Source organism: Rhineura floridana, chromosome 1 (assembly GCF_030035675.1).
Source record: "Rhineura floridana isolate rRhiFlo1 chromosome 1, rRhiFlo1.hap2, whole genome shotgun sequence".
NCBI lineage: Eukaryota > Metazoa > Chordata > Lepidosauria > Squamata > Rhineuridae > Rhineura > Rhineura floridana.
Window position 1 is genome coordinate 59,235,421 of NC_084480.1, and position 18,098 is coordinate 59,253,518.

The 18,098-nt window shown below is 40.5% G+C and overlaps 1 protein-coding gene across 3 annotated transcripts; it reads right to left on the reverse strand.

Annotated features, from left to right (window-relative positions):
- Positions 1 to 424: 424 nt before the first annotated feature.
- ARRDC3 (arrestin domain containing 3) lies at positions 425 to 17,532 on the reverse strand. 3 transcript variants are annotated; one of them, XM_061622211.1, is made up of 8 exons: positions 16,987 to 17,532; positions 11,871 to 11,952; positions 9,606 to 9,753; positions 6,519 to 6,621; positions 3,682 to 3,938; positions 3,415 to 3,577; positions 2,479 to 2,633; positions 425 to 1,173 (listed from the first exon to the last, which is right to left on the reverse strand). In XM_061622211.1, the coding sequence occupies exons 1-8, from the start codon at positions 17,264 to 17,266 to the stop codon at positions 1,117 to 1,119; spliced, it is 1,245 nt and encodes a 414-aa protein (XP_061478195.1). In that variant the 5' UTR covers positions 17,267 to 17,532; the 3' UTR covers positions 425 to 1,116. The 3 variants fall into 3 exon arrangements, with proteins under 3 accessions (XP_061478195.1, XP_061478196.1, XP_061478197.1); XM_061622212.1 differs by lacking the exon at positions 16,987 to 17,532 and adding an exon at positions 13,141 to 13,418; XM_061622213.1 differs by lacking the exons at positions 9,606 to 9,753; positions 16,987 to 17,532 and adding an exon at positions 14,389 to 15,054.
- Positions 17,533 to 18,098: the final 566 nt, after the last annotated feature.

Here is an 18,098-nt window from a genome sequence, read left to right on the forward strand (position 1 = left end):
ACTCTTATGTGAACTATTATATGAATTATACACAACTTTTCTCCAGTAACTCTTGGCCGACAGATGTGGGGTGCTGCCTTGTGTGGTTCATCTAAAAAAATGCTGTAACTTGACCAAACCCTTCTTAATTGTATCCCATGTTTTGGAAAGATAATAAGAAATGAGGATGCGTTCCTTTGTGTGTGTCCCTTTTCCAAGTCCCCTTTTCCAAATAAAACAAAAAGGAGTAACAAAACCAGGAAGGAAAAAAACTCAACAGTGCAACATAAAACGCAAATAGCATTTCAACATTTTGGCAAGTGATGAGTTCACCTGAGATTAAGTGATTTTAGGCAGTCTATAACAAAATTCTTCTCTGTGGTAATAGTAGAAAGGCAACAAATTCTTAAAAGGAATCAAGAAGTTACACAATCTTGACGAAGACTCCTATTGGTTTCCTTCGGTTTATTCCCCAACACACACATATCTGTTGCTTATCTACTACAGTAGGCTGCAAAACATACAGCAAAGATTGGCTTGAAGGCATTGATGTTTATAATAAATCCACAACAAGATCCAAGCTGAAGAGGTGATACATGGATCAGTCTTATTGGGACAATTCTGAGCATGTGCATATGCAGGAAAAGTCCAGACTATATATTTTTTTCTAAATAAAAAAAGTCAGTGCATTTGTCATAAAGTTTTCAAAGCTTTCTTTCGCTTCTTGTTGTGCGGACCACAAACAAGTTAGAAGGGAGTAACAACAGTCTAACATAAATGAGAAAAAGCTGTAGTGACACTGAACCTAAGCATTGAGCATGTGCAAATTTTCAAATCAAAAAAGGAAGTCATCCCTCTTGCAACACGGTGTTTTGACACGAGTGTAGGCTATTAAGGCTGCTCTTAGAATGTGCCAGTATACAACAGGGAGGGAAAGCTCAGATCTTCAGTCGTGAAGAGCAGTCCTATGATGTTTGCTGTAGGCTTCAAAGCATGATCACAGGTTGTTTCAGTATTTCACCTTTTCTTTTATGCAAGAACTTCCTTTTAAAGTGTTATCTCCATAGGAAGCCTTTATCCTCAACATGGCGAAGATACATTTCAGACCCAAGTCAACTCTTCTCAGGAGGCATTCCTTCAGCGAGAGGGGCAGGATGGCCTGTCATCTGAGGGCTGGTCTGGATTTGGATCAATCTGAGAAAAAGAGAGGAAAAAACAAAAAGCTTTAAGCTGTGTGTGTTTGTGTTTTTAAAAAAACAAAATATTTCTAGAACAACAAAGGAGCCTGAATAATGAAAGATTCTTAAAGTGATCATTTTATTTGAAAACATTCAGAATTCTTCTACCATTTTGCATATTTGTTTTGGCTAGTATCTATTTTTAGAGCATGTTATGTTGTTTTCAGTTAATGAGTCTTTCTCGTTTACAATGTATAAAACAGCATGAAAGGCTGTTGAGAAGAGGAATGAAAAAGCAAGCTGTCAACTGAAGTGTCTTTTTTTACCAGAAGCCTTCTTAGTGGCAATCATATGTGCCAATGCACAGCATTGCAAGCAACAGGATGCTATGTGGGATTCCATCACAGCTAAGCTGATGTACATTGCTCTGTGCACAGCTGCACATATATGTATCTGTGTGTGACATGTCTGCTAAGACTGCTATGAATACTTTCCTTCTGAGTAAACATGCACAAGATTAAACTGCAAATAATGCTATCTTTAAAAGACCCCCAAAGAAACTAAAGTTCCTCCAACTAAGTAAGACATTTAAAGCTGCTAATTACAAATCAAGTGGCAAGCTTGCATTTAAAGTAGCATAATTTTATTGATTCATTCATTTGCTTTTGTACTGCAATGCAAGCATTTACTATTGCTTAGTTTACAGGTATTTATACTGGATGGGCAAGTTATATTAAACAAAGAACTGGGCAGAGTTGGATGCTTAACTAATAAAAAAACCTTTGTCATAATATGTTTTCACATCATGGTCAAGTAGCTGAAGCATTAATTTTTCTAGAACTGTGACAGTGAAACCTATTAATTAAAAACAAAACAGCTCTATCTTCAGCATGTTTACTTGGAACTAGGTCCTACTGACTTCAATTCCATGCACGTAAGTATGATTAGGGTTGCAGCCCAAGCTGGTTAACTGCAAACTATAAATTGTAATGAATTTTTTTTGCTTCTTTCTAGTAAAATATGTCCTTCCAAATATAAATGATCAGCCAGTAATTGCTATATAAAGGATAAACTGCAATATATGCTAGTCGATAATATCCAAATCTAAAGGGCAAACCAGAAGGACTCAGTACGTTAAACTAGTTGGCAAGAACTAATCACTATTTGAACATAAGTAATGGCATAGTCCAACCAGGTAGAGTAAGACCACCTACGATGGTCATGATATGGTAAGAGACATCCTAGGAAGAACAGCACATGCAAAACTTACTCTAATTTTAAAATGGAATGCAAAGACTTAACTATGTATTTGTGGTCTTACCTCAGAATAGAGTGGAGGAGGCAGAAATCGGAACTCCTGGATGTAGGCGAATAATGGTCCTTGCAGTGCTCTTTCAAAGTCATCACAAGTAGGTACAGGTGCTAGGCTGGACTGTCTTTGCTCCTCTGTGACCACTTCTGCATAGCTAGGAGGTGCTGAAGGGAAAAGTACACGCAGTTCGAACAATGTTCTTATGCATGTCAAGATATATAACATGACAAATATATTAAACTTTAGTTATTGTGATTTGCACATGGTAGATATAAGAAAGGCTCAACTGCTGGTATTTTAGTTCAAATTTTACTGGACAGTTCTGGTAAACTTATGACTGGATGCTAAAGCAGATTTACCATCATGCATGCATGGCCAACCACTTGCATGCCCACACTGTGTTTGTGGATTATCTGAGGAGGAAGCTAACTACAGACATTGTCACCTCTTGAACGCTAGGTGAGAAATATGAGTAAGTGATGAAATAATTCAAGGGATGAAGTTTTTTACTTCAGCTGCCTGGGGAATTTATTTATTTATTTTATTTCTTAAACTTATATACCGCCCGACTAGCAATAGCTCTCTGGGCGGTTAACATAAAATACAATAAAATTACAGAATCTGATACTACAAATCTGGAACTACAAATGAAGCAGGTCAATGAAGAACATGTGTAAATATCTTGGATATCAGTGGCCTGTTTGTAAGCCTCTTTTAAATCTGTACAATTCAACAGACTTCAGGGCAGCTCAGCCCTATTTAATTTGTTTTTCGGGGGAAGAAGGCAGTACCTCCAGCCAACTGGAATAGTACCGTTGAGATCCCTAGCAGAGTTCTTTCTATGTGCAACAGGATTATCAAGGTTTGTATTAATAAGATATTAATAAAATTAAGTGGCTACAGAAGAGTACATCACTGAGCATATATTTTGAGTGGTCAAATTACCTTCTGGCCTTTCAGGCAGTGTCAGACCTAGCCAATTCATGTTCATGCTACACTGGCTGCTCACACTTGAAGTTCTGCTGCCAAATGGGTGTAAAGGAATAGTACCAATGACAAGTGGTAAGTTAAGAAATAAGTCCATTGCACCTGGAATATCCACATATACCTAGAAGACAAGCAACAAGAAATTGTGAAATGCTAAAACGGTAAGCCCACCGTGAAAATTTGTATTAGTTCATTAAATATCAAAAGGTTAAATTAAGTGCCTACCATTAGAGAATATTCCACACGGATTATGCTGCAATCGAGGATGGAGGGGGAGACGGGTGGAATTTTTAACTGTTTGCCATTCCACGTTTCTGTCTTCCCTGATGACAGGGACTCCCCACGTAAGTTGGCAACCAGCTGCTTCACTTCCTTCATTTTCCCTTTCGCATAGAATGCCTGTGATTGATAAATGGCAGCTTTTGGCACCACCATCCGTGAAGAGCAGTTCTCAATCTCTGCAAAGATTTGAATTGATTCACCTTCAAAGAAACAAAGCATATACATTAGATAGAAAGAAGAGAGCTCTGCCCACAGTTCAAACATTACAACAGGTAACACTATTTTTACTAATTTGGGCAATGGTAAGAATGCTCAATAGTTCAAATGTGAACATTTTGATAAGGTACCTCACCAAAGACTCCTGAATAAGTTTAGCAGTCATGGAATAAGAGAGGTCCTCATGTGGATCAGGAATTAAGTAGCAGGAAGCATAGAGTAGTAATAAATGGACAGTTTTCCCAATGGAGGGCTGTAGAAAGTAGAGTTTCCCAAGGATTGGTATTGGGACCTTTGCTTTTTAACTTGTTCACAAATGACCTAGGATTAGGGGTGAGCAGTGAGGTGGCCAAGTTTGCTGATGACACTTAATTGTTCAGGTTGTTAAAACAAAAAGGGATTGCAAAGAGCTCCAAAAGGACTTCTCCAAACTGTGAATGGGTGGCAAAATGGCAAATTCAATTGAATGTAAACAAGTGTAAAGTTGTACATATTAGAGAAAAATTCTTAATTTCACATATACACTCATGGGTTCTCAACTGGTGGCTGACCAGGAATGAGACCTTGAGGTCATAGTAGATAGCTTGATGAAGTTATCAACCCAGTGTGCAGCAGAGGTGAAAAAGGCAAATCCCATGCTTGGGATCAAGAGGAAAGGTATTGAAAATAAAACTGCTGGTATCATAATGCCATTGTATAAATCTATGGTTTGGCCACATATGGAATACTGTGAACAGTTCTGGTCGCCTCATCTCAAATGATATTGTAGAGTTGGAAAAGGTTCAGAAAAGGGCAACTAGAATGATCAAGGGGATTGAGCAATTCCCCTATGAGGAAAGGCTGCAGCATCTGGGGCTTTTTAGGTTAGAGAAAAGGCAAGTCAGAGGTGACTTGACAGAAGTGTATAAAATTATGCATGGCATGGAGAAAGTGGATAGAGAAAAAGAATTCTCCCTCTCACATAACACTAGAACTCATGGACATTCAATGAAGCTGAATGTTGGAAGATTCAAGTCAGACAAAAGAAAGTACTTCTTCAGCGCATAGTTAAACTATGGAATTCACTCCTACAAGAGGCAGTGATGGCCACCAATGTGGATGGCTTTAAAAGAGGATTAGACAAATTCATGGAGGATAAGGCTATCAATGGCTACTGGCCATGATAGCTGTTCTCTGCTACCATAGTCAGAAGCAGTATGCTTCTGAAAATCAATTGCCAGAACCTACAGGAGGGGAGAGTGGTCTTCCATGCAGGTCCTGCTTGTGGGCTTCCCATGGGCATCTGGTTGGCCACTGTGAGAACAGGATGCTGAACTAGGTGGGCCACTTGCCTGATCCAGCAGGCCCTTCTTATGTTTAACAAGTCCAGGATGAACCCAAACCAGATGATGGCAGCATGTGAAACTTTCATCCCATTCATATAAATGGCAAAAACACAGATTGCAAATTATTTGAATTATCCCCCTATATTAATATATCCCCTGTATTAATGTAGCTAGACAATAGAAATGTAATACTAATAATAATAATAAATTTTATTTCTGAGTCGCCTATCTGGCCGAGTCAACGGCCACTCTAGGCGACGTACATAAATAGAATGAATACAACATATAACCAACTTTAGTCAATAAATAATCTAAAAAACCATCCAACTATAACAAGATAAAACTAGTCCCCAGAAATCCTGTAGGCCTGCCTGAATAGCCAGGTCTTTAAGGCTCGGTGGAAACCTACCAGGGAGGGGGCATGGCGAAGATCATATGGCAGGGAATTCCAGAGGGTGGGAGCCACAATCGAAAAAGCCCTCTCTCTGGTCCGCACCAGTCTAGCTGTTTTAACTGGTGGGACCGAGAGGAGGTCTTGTGTGGCTGATCTCGTCAGGCGGCGTACTTGGTGATGCTGTAGGCGCTCCTTCAGATAAACTGGGCCGAAACCATATAGGGCTTTAAAGGTTAACACCAACACCTTGAATTGGGCCCGGTAAACAACTGGTAGCCAGTGTAGTTCTCCTAACACCGGAGTGATATGATCACAGCGACGGCTGTTCTTGAGCAAACATGCCGCCGCATTCTGTACCAGTTGTAATTTCCGGACCGTTTTCAAGGGTAACCCAACGTAGAACGCATTACAGTAGTCTAAGCGAGAGGAGACCAGGGCATGTACCACCCGTGGGAGCAGATGGACAGGAAGGTAGGGTCGCAACCTCTGTATTAGATGCAATTGATACCAAGCTGCCCGGCTCACTGCCAAAACCTGAGCCTCCATGGACAGCTGGGAGTCAAGAATGACCCCGAGGCTGCGGACCTGGTCCTTCAGGGGCAATCTTACCCCATTAAACACCAGGTCTATATCTCCTAACCTTCTCTTATCGCCCACGAGCAGCACCTCGGTCTTGTCGGGGTTCAGTTTCAGCCTATTTCCTCCCATCCATTCACTTACGGACCTCAGGCATATACTAACAAATACATCAATTAGAAAGACCTTTTTCTTATCTCAGAAAGCCCACAAAGTGGCCTTATGCTGCTAAACAAAGACATACTTCCATAAAAACTCATGTTACATACCTGGGGTATAGCCCTTCCTTTCAATTTTGGCACTTAAGGATATTGGGCCTGAGGTACAAAACCAGCAACAGAGAGTCTTTTCTTTTGTGCCTGCTTGGGGTGACTGAAAGAAAAACAGAACAGAGATACTCACAATTACATTTTTTAGCTCAGTGGAAATTATATGGCTCTTCAGGTTCATAAGAGTAGCTTCCAGGCATCAGCTTTTCAGTGAGGTAATTACAAATCCAGGAATGACACAGAAAGTAACTTATTGAAGTGGTGTCTGTTATCAGGATTTGGACCTACAGTTGATATTTTTGCAGAATGGCTGCTGTCCCCCTACCCAACACTGATTCTGCTTGTGCATCTGAATGAGCAGTGATCAGCACAGGTTTTGGCAGTATTAACACTTGTCTGGCCATCATGTTAATGTGCCATTTCCCACTACAATTGCAGAAGAAAGCTGATGTCTGATAGTGTTCAAATATTGCAGGAAAATGATCCCTTGTGTCCCTTATGTTCCCACCATGTGAGCAAACTATCTGCATGAATAAAGAAGCTGAGTTCTTATTAATTCTGCTTTAACTTTAATCCAAAAGAGGAAACGGTTTTATAGCAAAAATGATCAGATCTTTCTTCATGTTTTCCCCCATTCCTTAAATCAGTATACTTGCACTTAGGCTAACTAACTGTTTGGGGTAAGGGTTCTGGCTTAGTGGTAGAGCACACAATATACATGACAAAGGCCCCAGGATTAATCCCAGTATCTTCAGGTAAGGCTTGGAAAGACTTCTGTCTGGAACCCTGGAGAGCTGCATCCAATCTGTATAGGGCTGGGAAATCTGTGGCCCTGACCATTGTGGTCAGCTCCCATTATCCCTGACCATTGGCTACGCTGGCTGGGGCTGAGGGAGCTGGAATCCTACAACATTTAGAGGCCACAGGTTGCCCAGCCCTGGTATACATAATACTAACCTACATGGACTAATGGCCTGACTTGGTACAAGGAACCTTCCTGTGTTTACACTAACAAAGATAATAGGGCTAACAGAGACCTGCACTAGATCTCTGCAGAATGGTCCTAACAATATTTATTTGGACATAAATTCCTCTGATTTAAATGAGATTTGCTTCCAAGTAAACATGCTTCAGAGTGCAGTTTTACAGCTAGATCCACAATCTAATTATGCTTATGTCCTTGTTTTTAAATCCCAGGTTCAGGCCCTGGGGTAAGCCCTAGGTCTTTTGCAGTATTCTATCTTTTCCTCCCTTTTAAAAAAACTTTGCTTACAGGATGGCTGGGCACACTGCAAAGTGTACTGTTGGTGAGAACCCCAGCCACCTGACATCTTAATATGCCAAAAGGCACTTTATAAATTTCTTCAAATTTATGTTATGACCTGTGCCCCAAGTCCTTTAAGTATCTAGCAACATACTTGTTTTGGCCCCAAATTTAAACAATTTTAAACTCAGATTTTATGCATGTTTACGCAGAACTAAGTTCTACTGTATTCAGTCAGATTTATTTCCAGACTGTAACGTTTTGCACACCCTGAAATAAGTTTCACTAAACTCAGTGAGACTTCCTTCCAAGTAAATATGCACACAATCGGGCTACATGATTGCAATGTCAACCAAATGTTTGGCAATAACTTACTGTGTGAAATGGAATTTACTTTCAAATCAGTAAATTTTGGATCACGGTATAAGGATATAAACCAAAGAGACATTCAAAGTAAATGTGCTTAGAATCATAGTTTTATATCCATTGTATAGTAAGCCCAAACTTAATTGTTAATTAGACAGTTTAACTGAAGCAGTAAATTCCAAAAGTCTGATGAATTTCAGTGTGAATAGCTTCCAAGAATACAAGAGGCTCCCACTTGTTGGCGCCCTGCTTTTCAGTGTTCTGCTAATACGGCAATGCCAGCGGGGCGATCAGCTGGAGCGCGGGGAGCTCCAGCCACCACGCTCCATCTTACAGCGATCAGCTGGATCGCGGAGAGCTTGCGCACTCCAGTTATTACCTGTCAGCTGGAGCTCCCTGAACTACAGCTGATTGCGTGATCAGCTGTAGGGCTGGGAGCTTGCACGCTACAGCTGGTTACTGTCAGCTGGAGCGCAGGGAGCTCCCGCGCTACAGCTGAGTAGGGCCCCACTTTCTGGCGGTTTTCACTTTTTGGCAGGGGCCTGGAATGGAACCTGCCATATGAGTGGGGCCCTACTGTACGTGCCTTAGTCTAAAACCCTCAAAACATTTAATTGAATGTTGCCCCCTGAACATTTGTGTGAAGTAATGTCTCACATTTCCTTTATTTTTGGACACTAACACTTCAAAGACTGCTCCTGTCTCTGCCTACTTCTACTCAAGTCAGTATCTTCCTCCTTGATACTGGGATTAAGATTGTACCCAAAGGTAATTATATTGTCTTTTCCCTAAATGAAATGAAGGTTAGGGGCCGTGTCCAAACCCACAAAAATCCACAGAAATATTCATGATGATTTTGGTGGTTATATAAGGTCATACATTCTCCCACATAATATGACTTCTTAGCCATAAGCAAAAAGAACCCTGTTTCAATGGACTTTTCTTTACATGTTTCATTTTCACATATTTAATTAAAAACAAAGAGTGAATAAATTGTTTAGATCAGATCAAAAATCTTATTAAATCTTTAAGACATTATCAAAATAAGATTTTATGATAACATACAGAAGTATGATAATTTCTCCCCATTTGATAAGTAAATTATCAGTAGTAGAATAATAAATAATGCACTGCAGTACAATTTTTTTTTAACATTGCTTGGTCAAGCTACGACATTATCAAGTTGAACTTTCTTACAGCAATACAACTGTTCCATACAGAAGTTAATCTTTACTAGAACAGTTAAAACACATTATTTTAAAAACAAGCAGCTTAAAATACTTAATTATTATACAATATGCTGCCACTTATTAGTTGATGCTGGGTTATTAAATTGTTATACTTTAAGTATTTCACTGTACTTAACAATTATTGTTACATGTTCTGATATTTCATGGATCAGGTATTGCTATTTTTTATGCCCAAAACAAAGAATGAATAATTCTATCAATTCTTACCAGTAATGAAGGAGTGTTGATATCTATATGTTCAAAGACTGTAAATTCCTTCTTTAATTTTACTGGTAGAAGCCAAGGCCTGTGCAATTCTGCTTTCACCCAATAGCGCACACTGCCATGTCTGCCTTCAAATGAGGTAGCAAGTGGTCTGTTCAGGACACAAAGGTCAAAACTGAATAAGTCTTTATTTCTTTTGTTGTTTAACTTAAGTATACATTGGGTAATAAGTTGTACTGTACTGTTAATGCATCATGGTATGTAATTAAGGATAATTTGTAGGATTTTCATGTTCAATTAGTTTGGGAGAAATATCTCTGTAGTTAAAATTAATTGTTCAGTAGATCGACAAAATACAACCACATTTGTACTGAAATTGCACTGTAAAATGCTACAAGGATACATTAACCCAATCCACAACCTGGTTAAGCTGAAGTACTTGGATGTATACCATTTAGTCTAGTTGAATGGGAGCTAAACAAGCTTAAATCCAAGTGTTCTTGCTTAACCTCATTAAGGATCAGGCCACATGTCTTTTATTTTACAAGAGATCACTTTTTATATCTAGGGAGTGGGTAACACATAGAGCAGTAAAATGCCAACAAACTGCTTTGAAATAACTGACTTCCAGAAAGACCCATAAATCAGAGTATTAAAGTCAAGAAGTCTCTTTGTATATGTATGTTTTCAAGGTCAGAGTCAATGTCTATAGGAGATACTCCTTCAATTCCTGCAGTGCTTGGTTGATTCTTAATAGTTACAGGAATGTTCTTAGACATGAGAAAAAAGTTTAGAAATACAAAATATATTTTAAAAGCTGCCTTTCAGAACTACTAGAGAAAAACAGTATTCTTTTCTGTACTCTGAAATTTTAATGGGCAAACAGGAATTCTGTTTAAGCCAGAATGGTGCCTTTAAATTCCTTGGCATGAAGAATGCACCTAGAATACCAGAATTAAAATGATAAAATTAGACATAACTTCAACCATCTAAACTCCTAGGTACGCCACTAAAAAAAACCCCACCCAATTGTTAGAAGTTGAGCTGATGATTTTGATGTCTGATCATTATTCCCATGCCAGCATACAATGAGGCTATCCAACTTTTTCATACGTTTCATCTTAGTTTGCAGAGTACATTTCTACAGATTGCCCTGCATAAGCAGTTCTGGTTGAGAATTTTCCTGTATATTCTTTTTCCTCATAAATTTAATCAATTAACATACCTATTTGTTATACATTATACTCCATTAACAGATTTTTTTTAAAGTAGTGTTCTAGGTGGAGTAACTAAATTCTGTCCTTGGAAAGGAATCCCATAGGATGCTGAACATATGCCACACAGGTTTTGAAAGTGGAGACACTCGGAATAAGGCTCTGCATAAGCTTTAAATATGCAATACTGAAGCAGTGCCTCCATCATATTGCTGCAAGGCTTTCAATCTTGGTTATTATTCCAATTTTTGTTCATTAGTCTCTTCTCCCACTTCCTCCTAATTTTCCTCCATCACTTTTTACCTCTCCTTATTCTCCTATATATATTAAATTCATAATGTTTAAGCCCTTAATATCACCCCTGCGCTCTCTCTTCCAGTATTTCAACTCAAAATATATTTTCAGAACTGCCTCATAATTTCCTGTCTTTAGAACCCATTTGTGTCACAATTTTTTGGACCATCAGCTTCCTTTAACCTGAATTTCTCCCCCTCTTATTCATCTGACTAATTTTAGCTTTCCTCAAAGAATCACAAATGTTGAGCTGTTGTCTTTATTTTACATTTTCTTAGTATTCAGTTTATCCCACTTTGTTCTGATTTATGCCTTCCTGGCCAATTTGTTTCAACATGTTTTATTGAAGCAATGAGCTATTCATTTCTGTACATCCTTAATTCAACCTGGAGTTCGTGCCAACAGCTCTAAAAGGGCTAATGATCAATCTTTTATCCCATTTGTAACAAACAAAATAGGTCATGAGGTGAGCAAATGGAATACCCTGAATGTGCAACAGGTTATAAACGGGAATTATTGACAGGAGGACAATAGCTGGTGCCAGTTTTTCATTATTTTGCTACTATGAATCAAAGCAATCTCTAAATAGTTTATTAGGACAATGCCCTTGTAGCATGTTCTAGTGCAATCTTTATGACCATTGAAAAGGGTTTTTTCTTCTCTCTGCCCCATCTCAACCTATGAGCTTCCTGTCAACAGATTTGTTGCCAGTATGTTCTTTGAGAGTCTGTCACACAGCCCAAGTATTACATATACTTACGTCTGTGGAAGCTCAAAGCTGAATGCATATTCGTGCCATCCTGAATGAATGATGTGGAGGCCTTCTTCAGAATTGTCATCATCTAGGAGGAAAAAACCCAATATGCTATTCCACCTGTAAACATTGTACACATATGATAATATATTATACAGGATGACTTGCATGGAGGGGAATCAAAAGTATGGTTATTAAAGGGGAGGGGCAAAATTGAATACCACACCCTCACGTTTGTAGTTCCATTGACCTGAATAGCTTTCCATTCTAGTAGCTCCTCTGTGTTTAATTCCCAAGAAGAATTTTAGCTTGAGTCTTAATAATACTTTTTTGAATACTTTACATTCAGTAACTAATTTAGTAATAGCATTCATTCCTGACTTCTTCCTCTCCTGTTGTCTTCCCCAGTGTCTAAATTTACACTATAAGGTCCTTGCAGGTAAGGTTGTATTATTTCAGTGGGCTTACCTTCAATACATACATGTTTATATACACACACATCATTGCCAATAATCTATGTATTATTATGTAGCAATGCGTCTGCTACATTTTTAATTTAAAAAAAATCAGATTCCTTATTAATGTATACTTAGCAGCAATATAATACTGATCTAATACAAGTGCCTTATTTAGTTTATGTCCTATTAAAATCAATACAACTATTTTCATATAGTATTTCAAATGGAATCATAGGCACACATTAAAATAAAAAACATTGTCCTTTTAAGGACACTTTGAAAGTATTAAAATTAAAATTGTGGGAGTTGGTAAATTCTACACAATATCTGGAAGTATAGCTGCTTCTGGAGTTTCTCTAGATGACTAGATGGTGCAGAGAAAGGAGGATGCATTTTAAAGGTGACCTGTCTTGTCATTCTAATTCCTTGATACCTTAATTATTAAAGGAGGCTTGAAACAAATTCCCACAAAACAAAAGAAAATTGCTGTACTTTTTAAGATGTGGAGAGGGAAATGCAGGTAAGAATATATTCCAATAGTTCTGGCAATACAATAATATGGGTTATTAAGCATGGCATCTTAAAGTGCAAATAAATTAAAAATGCATTCTTACTCGGGCCCTTGAAATTCATACACGCAAAAAGGGTACATTTTAGCAAAGGCAATCCTCAAGTCACTATATTACAAAGGGATGCCTGTTTGACTTCCTACACCCTCTATTCTCACAAGATTATATAGAGATCGACAAAGGAATTAAAAAACATATTGCAGGCAAAACCACCACCAACATGTACTAAATCTGTGAGTTAAGACTCACTGGCGTCTTCAGAATTTGGAAAGTGTACCATTTCCGGATTTTTTTTAAAAAAAGAAAGCTTTCGTTTAATACGCGCGTGCGCGTAGTTTTTAAAATATTTTATTTTTTCACTGGGATTTTGTTCCGTGCTGCCTTTAAAATCTTCCCCTTTTCCTTCTCTTTCTTTCTGCCAACTCAGCAGTTTCCCTTCAGCCCCAGCAAGTGGAGCAGGAACCGGAGCAGCCGCAGCAAAGCTGTGGTAAACAAGTGCTGAGCTGTCAATCACAGACTAGACTTGAGCAGGAGAGGACCGGCCTAAACCGGTGCAAGCAGAGCCCCAACCAGCCGCTTATATGCATACAGTATACATTGCACTCCCCAGCCAGCCTATTTGCTCAGCAGCTCCACCCCTCAACCTAACTTGCTTAGTCGTAGGCGTAAGGGGGGGGAGAGAAAAGAACAGCCGCTTTCCCCCCTTTGGCTTCCGGTTTCCAACGCTGGCATAGCATTACTAATTCCCTTTCAGGCTCTCCAGTGGAAACGTGACAAAAGGCACCGACCGTTCGCCGCAATTAAATCGGGCAAACAAGGGGACGCTGGGCAAGAGAGGGGCTCACTTTTAGAAAGTTACAGCTATTGCATTGCTAATGAAACAGCAACTAAACGGGATGTAGGAATCGAAACCCCTCCCCGCCACCGCACATTTCTTTGCCTGAAATAAAGCTTATTATATTGTATTGCAGGGCGAAGCTCTGTAATAAGGCGGCGGGGGGCGCGGGGCGGTTGTCCATCTTTAGAATAAGGAACCTTTCTCCATTTTAGGTCTGCAATCTCTCAGCACGCATGTGAATGGGGCACCTGCAAATTCTTAGGGTGGCCCATAGTTCAGCAGTAGAACATCTGCTTTGCTTGCAAAAGATTGCACACGTAGGATCTCCGCCATCTTCAGACAGGGCTGAAATTGCAGGGCTCCACTGCTGCTTTAAACCCCGAAGAGCTGCTGCTAGTCAGTGTCGACAGTGTTGAACTAGATGGACCACCGATCCTACTCGGTGTAATGGCCAGCTTATGCTGTTCTGTTTCTAGGAGTACCTAGGTTCTGTGCAGGTGAGGGTGCATCCGAGCCAAGTGGCATCCTATGAGCTTTACACATCTCATTTTGCATATCGGCTGCCTGTTAGAGGTGTATGTATCATGCTTACAGATTATACACGCTTCAAGCGATAGTACTTGCATGGTATTGGGAGGAAGGGTTTCTATCACACTGACCTTACTTGCTCTACACACAAAGTTCGAACCTTTTCCTTGCACTGATCACGCTCGTGTTGATTTGTGGCCAAGTGCGAACTTCAGAGGAACTGAGCCCCAAAATGTCTTGGAAAAAGCAACCTGGCTTCAGTTGTACGTGACGGTGTGCACATCCTTACTACAGCCCAACGCTGATGGAATCCACATGTTAAATCCCCCATTTCTAAGCAGCCATGACTGAAAAGACGTGGCAACAAACGGCTCATCAGATTGGTCGACTGCAATCAAACGGACCCTTGTTCTCAGAATAAGTCCCACGTAAAGATCGGGCAAGTTGGGCTAATGGTGGGTGGATGGTCGAGGACGCCCCCCCCCGTTGTTTAACGGGCTTGAGCTTAACTAGCCCCCACTCCGATCCTTAAGTGGAAATTCAAGCGGCAACTTACACCGACATGCCATATTTGAGAACTGTAGTACTGTACCCTGAAGCCTGCCTCACAAAAAGACACAGAGGTAGGTGTGAGCTGAATTCCACACATCCGTGTCGTGGAAAACTAAGCAACTATTGCAGGACCTGTCCCAAGGAGTAGGAGAGGAACAAAGAGGCACCCGGAGCGGATGACACCCGGTCTCTATAAAGAAGCGGTCAAGAGCGGAGGTTACCACACTGGAGCAAGCTTCTCGCTTTGCACAATACTGGAGGGATCCAGGAACTAAGAGAACCTCGCTTCCTTAACCGCTTCCCCTCCCTATCGGCTCCAGCTCACCCACCTCCCAATCAAGGCCTAGCATTACCTTAGCAACAGGCTAACAAACCCCAGCGGGCCAATGACGGCGAGAGGGCCGGGCGTGGCTTCTGTGAGCATGCTAAGCTGAGGGGGTTCTGCCTCTCCTCCACGGCTAAGTCATTGAAACTCCCTTTGCCTGCTTCACTCGGCGCTGGGGGTGTTACAGCTAAGCAAGCTGCTCACCGCGTGTGGTGGCCCGGGGGAGAAAGGTGAATGAGCTCAGCCAGTTCCCTGGAGGAAAAGCCGAGCCAAAGCCCTGGAAACGTTCAAACACGGGCTTGTCTAAAGCGCCCTGGTTCTCCAACGCTTGGGACACCTCTTTTGTTTCTTCCTTAATTGAGGACACACACACACACACACAAGGATGACGGGGTCCTTGAACGCTGCTACAACATTTAACAACAGCACACTTAATTCTGCTTTCTGAAAAGGTATTAACAGGAGCAGTTTCTTTTGCTTGTAACCTAGCTCTTCAAAACTGCATTTTTGGTGGTTATTTTGTGCGTTTTAGTTTACTAGGTAGCGTTGAAGAATCCAAATGGTAGGGGAAGACTATGCACGTTGCATACCAGTTAAATCATAATGTTTTATCCTCATGCAGTTTCATACCGCATAGCTTGCCTTCTTCCACCTCTCTTAGTTAAAACCCCTTTTTTCGCCAATTTCATGCCCCTTAAACCCTCGTTCTGTTGGAAGCAATAGAATATATTCGGTGCAACTTCCTTGTTGAATTATTTTAATCAACCTGAGCCCTTCTATAAAATTATCGTATCTGCAGCAAAACTACTGCATATATATATATATATAAGCGCAAGCCAACATTACATAACCAGGTTTAACATTTTCTTGTGCTAGGAATTAAGTCATCGCCACCACCTGACGCGTGGAACCAATCTGCTGTGAGAAGAAAGAGCACCCCCTCCCTTCTCTTCAGTACTGGTCCCAAACAGGATTGAACCGCTTCTAACAAAGGGTGGAAACTTCAGAAAAACAACCTTAGAGTCTCCTATACTTCTACATTGATGCCATTTGAAACAATAGATTAACAATGTGAAGACCAATTAACCCCTTGACGAGGTTTATCCCCATTTTCCTACCCAATATGACTCTCAACCTGAAGAAATCTTTCCACTGACACAGTCAGTTTCATTGCAGAAGTCTCCAACTTAGAAACGATGCTCTAATTCAATAGTGGATTCGACTAAATGGCCCCCACCCCCGGCCCAAAATAGCTTTCCATATACCTCGTTTACAGAAGCGTTATAGAAGAACAGGACTAATTTGTTAACTTTTCTGTGCTTAAGTAAAAGGGAATGTGGACCTACACGTGGGGTGCTGAAAGCAAGTGTCAAAATAAACCGCAGGGAACCCTTTCTCTGCTAACAATTCTCCATCCTGAATACGACATCACTTATCAGCTCAAACCGGCGATATTACCAAAATTATTTAGTATCCTACACTTTTGCTAGGTAGATGCAAAATACCCCACCCCTAAAATTAATTTTAAAAATCCTTATAAACTGGACGTACCAATGAAAAAGTCTATATTAAAGAGAAGGCTAGAACTGGAGAAAAGTCTTGTGTGGAACCACTTTGCAGATGCACCAAGGTCTAGGGGTTCAGTTTCTTCCTTATGCGTTCTATAGATTTAAATAGTGATACATATGAGGCTGTAATCATTAAGCACACTGACTGGAGAGTAAGTTCCCTTGCATTCAGGGGGTTTCCTTCTGAGTAACCGTGTTTTGGAGCAGACTGCAGTAATCAAGAAAAATGTGCTTTCGAAAATTGTTAGAACATTTTAGAATGATTAATTAAAATCCAGACTTACCTCTTTCGTGTCCAATTAAGATATCCTTATGGTTAAAATATTCTACTTCTTCAGTGTAATTCTGTGTGTAGGCAGTGTTGGATCCAGCATTTCTAGATTCAGTCCAGCGTACTTTTGCATGGCCTCTTGCATGGATTTTAAGCGATTTGACTCTAATTTCCCCAGTCACTTCTAAACTCACTCTTCCTGAGACTGTATCCCCGCTAGAATAGACCGGGACGTTGCTGTCATTAAGACAGTCAAAGCTTATCTTCACACTCTTCACCTTCCCCAGCACCATGTTGATTTTTTTTTAATATAACAAAGTCTATAAAAATATACTGTAAGAAAAAAGGGGGAAGAAAAGTCAAGATCTCATATAAAAATGTGATCTTCACTTGACACTGATCAGTTTCTCTGCCCTGCGAAAAAGATTGTAGGCAGGACCAGTGTGTTCTCTATGAGCACTTCATTGGGATTGCTTAAAAAGTAGCAAGGCTAGCCGCTGTTCACAGCCGCTCTCCAGCTCTGTGGTCTCCTTACAAAGACAAGCGCCTGGCTCCTGCCAGCTCACTTTAAGGAGCTTTGTGAAAAACAACCCCGGGGCGCATGCGTAGCGCTTCTCTCTTCTACAGTAGGTGTAACAGAGGCTGAGCTGCGCTGTTAGCACCACAATCTTCTCTCTTGCTTGGATGGAAAACTGCCTTAACAGCGACGAGGACTTTTCACAGCCGAGAAGCCAGCAGTTTATAATCGTTAAAAGAGAATGCATTGCTATGCTATATTGTGAAAAGACCAAAGAATGGCTTATCAGCGCTCCAGACAACCGGTCACGGTTGCAAGCCTCATAGCGTTGCCTACTGGGTAGTGGAATGGAATGGGTTGAAGGGAGAGGGGGCAACTGTCTTTCAACGGCTGTTCTGGATAATTCAGGGCAATAAGTATTGCAAATAAGATTCTTGCTTTCAAAAACAAAACAAATTTCCTTACGATCCAGGAGCAACACTAACTGGGAAGCAGTGGAGGGATTTAGTCTTTTCCAAAAGGGAAGCAGAAATCCCCAGAGAAGCAACACTAACTGGGAAGCAGTGGAGGGATTAGTGTTTTCCAGAGTCTGGGAGATTGCTCTCCTT